Raw genomic sequence first — 3,816 nt, 5'->3', positions numbered from 1 at the left:
TGTTTATGGCTGGAGGAAACTTCCCAAAGAGTGCCTGATATATTAGGAGACACTACGTATCAGTGATAATGAAAAAGTCGCAGGAAAAATACCTGCCAATTTTTTAAAAGCCTTGTATGATCCCGGCAAATAGTAATGCTCAAACATACTCATATAATAAGATAACGAATGAAATAGAAAGTTGTAATAAGGTACCAACTGCACTTGTTTTATATAATAGTTAGTTATCCAATTGTGTTCACACTGAGCTTACCTTGTATAAAGTAAACCAGACTTTTAAGTTCTAATACCACAATATAAGAAAAAAAAAAATATATATATATATATAGAGAGAGAGTGAGATAAATGGATATATAGCTAAATAGATGATTAATAAATAATGTCTGAGCTCATTTAGGCTTTTTTCTTTTTCCTCTATTCGTCCACTACAATTTATGAATATTCTTTCTTTTTCTTACTTTTCTTTCATAATTTACTTTTTCTTTCTTTTGATCAGACCACAAGCACATGTCTTTCCCCAATCTAATAAAATTTTGCATTACAGGGTAGTCATATGTAAATATTCCCTAGTTGTTTTGGCATTTGTAAATTGTTATTAAATCCAAATAAACAGAAGGAATTAACTTTTATTTGATGTTTCTTCAAATTTGTGAAGGTTTGTCAATTTAGAGATTTGTAACTTATGTCAGCTATTATTGTTTAAAGAAAATTATTGATTTAAGATATTTTTGCAGACATTTACATCTTTAAGCAGACTGAGTGAGTGAGTGGTGTGTGTGTGTGTGTGTGTGTGTGTGTGTGTGTGTGTGTGTGTGTGTGTGTGTGTGTGTGTGTGTGTGTGTGTGTGTGTGTGTGTGTGTGTGTGTGTGTGTGTGTGTGTGTGTGTGTGTGTAGATAGATAGATACATAGATAGATAGATAGATAGGTTGGTAGATAGGCAGATATGTGTATATATATATTCTTTATGTGTGTCTGTGTGTGTGTCTGTCTATCTGTTCGTCCGTCTGTCCGTCCATCCATATACAGCCATCTTTATTTATTTGTTTTAGACTTCCTTACAACTTTTGATTTCAGATTATCTATTTATAAATTACTAATGCTCAGATATACAGCATTTATCAGTTATTACCTTTTTTGAGAAGTTGAAGAAAATATAAAAAAAAATTTAAGCCAGGAATATATTTTTTTTACATCCAAGCATGTATTTTACATGATGAATGGGAGGACACTTTTTCATGATGCTCAAAATTATCTTTTAAAAAGGTGTTAGCAAAAAATGTGTCAAAATGATACAAAATATGATCTTGAAAGTGGAAAGGGCGAAGCTATTATTAATTAGTGGATTTAGTTGAATGATCCGTGCCTTAGGAGAATTGTTTTTATTGAATTAAATGATGTGGAGGAGTGAAGAGAAGGAAAGGGCATTTCTATTCCTAGTATGTGAGCAGTAAGCAGGATGAAGTTACCAAGTCTTTGATAATCACCTTTTAGACTTTACTCTCACAGGTAAAGTGCTTCCAAGTGATAAACAGAGGTATTTCTGTGGCTCATTTATATCTTTTACTCTGGAATATTTTGTAAGACTCATATGTTTCTTCAGTTTGTTGGTCCTTTATTTTGTTTTTTCAAACTTCAAGTTGTTTTGTTTCATAATGAATTGCCATTGTCATTTTTTTTTTTTTTTTTCGTTTCTTTCCCCCCTTGGATAACAATTTCTTTAAATCAAATTTATCTCATCTTAATGAATTATGGGTCTCCAGACTTCACAAGATTCTACAAGTGATCAAAGTGAAATTGTTAGTCAAAGCACCAAGGTTAGACGAAAGCGCATTAGCAGAAGTAGAAGCAGAAGAAGCAGAACATCACAAGAGGACAAAATGGAGACAGACCTAGCTGACCACGAGAACCAGAAAGGAGAACCAGTACGTGTGGGTGATAAGCAGGCACACTTGAGTGTACGGAAGGTGAGCCAGGAGGGGGACAGACACGGCAGCAGTGGATCCCCAGGACCCATTAGACAAGCAAGACCTTCAGGGGGAAAAAGTGGAGCCATGGCTGCAGCTATTCCAGGAGCTGGTCCTAGCTGTGCAGCTGTAGGTGGGGATGATGTCTTCACAGCTGATGACAAAGCTGAGGAGAATGCGGTAAGCGGTGAGGACAGAAGGGCTAAGCTTCACAGTCTGAGAGATAGTTTATCAGATTATTGTGTCAGAGTAATAAAATGCTGCCCAGACTTAGGAGCAGTTCTGACAGCTCTTAATGAATGTCATGCACATGAGGTGCAACTTTTCTTCCGTGTTGTGCGATCAAGGGAACCCTTGCTTGTTGGACAGCTGCAAGAACAGTTGCTGGACACAGGGTCTCATAACCGCCTTGTTACTATACTGTCTGACATGTATGCCTGACAAAGTGCAAAGTAGTAATTTTTTTAAAGGTATTCCATTGCATATCTCTCTCTCTCTCTCTCTCTCTCTCTCTCTCTCTCTCTCTCTCTCTCTCTCTCTCTCTCTCTCTCTCTCTCTCTCTCTCTCCTCTCTCTCCCTCTCTCTCCTCTCCTCTCACCTCCTCTCTCCTCCCTCCCTCCCTCCCTCCCTCTCTTCCTTCCCCTCTCCCTCTCCTCTCTTCCTTCCCCCTCCCTCTCCTCTCTTCCTTCCCCTCCTCCCTCTCCTCTCTTCCTTCCCTCCTCCCTCCCTCCCCCCCCCCACATTGCTACCCTCTGCCTCCCTCACCCATGGCTAACCTGCTGTTTTATCTCCTCTCCTCTACTTTCTTGTGTCTCTCTTCATCTGATTTCTATGCATTTAGGAAAATTTATTGACTGAAAACTGTTGAACCCATAGGAATTTTTAAAAATGGTTTTATAACTGTCCTTGGTAGTAGGTATACACATGACTTCTGGGTCGGTGTTTTGAACAAACAGTTGAGAGTAACAGAGGAAAAGTTGTTTTAATGTTTGTGACGAGTACTGTAAGCTGCATATAGACACTACAAAGGTATATCAGTGCAGGAAAGGTATAAATGAGAATAAATAATTTAACAATAGGTATTACTGACTTTGTGGATTTGATATCTTCATTAGAATTTGAAGTAATGTTGAATTATCCGTTACATTTTTTTTTATACTGTCTCTACATTTATTAATAAACTCTGCTCATAATATTGGCAAATGGCTATTCATTATTGGTAGTCAGTGTTGTTTTGTTCCCAGCACAGAGAATCTTAAGGGGTAGGAAGTAATTGCTATACTAAAGTGTTTAAAGTTTAGTTTTTGGAGCATTAGGAAACAAGCAGAAAATATTTGTGGTCCTTTTAATGAACTTTTTGAGTGTTTATAGAAAGAATTTTTAATTATCAAGTAATTTCAAACTTACAAGTCAGATTTATACGTATAATGATAATTGTCCAATGTCATGTGGTTGCTTGGATTTCAGTCGATATGCTCATTTCCATCAGTATTTTTAGGACTGTTGTATTCCCTCCTTTTCAAATCTCATTGCACATTCTCTTCATCTTTGTATTGCCCTTTATTACTAGTACATTGTAACTATTTTTTTATCTGTGTTGTCTGCAGTGAATTCCGTTCTTTAAAGTAACTTAGTAGTGCCTTAAGATAGAAGAATTCACTTTTTTCTTTCTTCTTCTTCTCTCCCACTCCCCTTTCCTCTTTCTTCCAAGTCTTCCAAATGCACAGGATATTTGTTTTGATGTCAATGCAGACTTTTGAAGACAAAACTCAATAGATAATGCAATTCCTCTATTAATTGAACTTCAGAGCTTGTCAACTTGTCAGGGTATAAAGATGACAATTAGAATAA

At 36.6% G+C, this 3,816-nt stretch overlaps 1 protein-coding gene across 2 annotated transcripts in view; it reads left to right on the top strand.

Annotated features, from left to right (window-relative positions):
• Positions 1-2,512, top strand: part of LOC119590043 — a 13,083-nt gene extending 10,571 nt beyond the window's left edge. For both annotated transcript variants that reach the window (XM_037938771.1, XM_037938773.1), the window contains exon 10: positions 1,762-2,512. In XM_037938771.1, coding sequence (XP_037794699.1) covers positions 1,762-2,406 — 645 coding nt within the window. In that variant the 3' untranslated portion in view covers positions 2,407-2,512. The remainder of the gene's footprint in view (positions 1-1,761) is intronic.
• Positions 2,513-3,816: the final 1,304 nt, after the last annotated feature.

This window comes from Penaeus monodon, chromosome 26 (genome assembly GCF_015228065.2).
Source record: "Penaeus monodon isolate SGIC_2016 chromosome 26, NSTDA_Pmon_1, whole genome shotgun sequence".
Classification (NCBI taxonomy): Eukaryota; Metazoa; Arthropoda; class Malacostraca; order Decapoda; family Penaeidae; genus Penaeus; species Penaeus monodon.
This window is presented reverse-complemented; position numbering and strand designations above follow the sequence as displayed.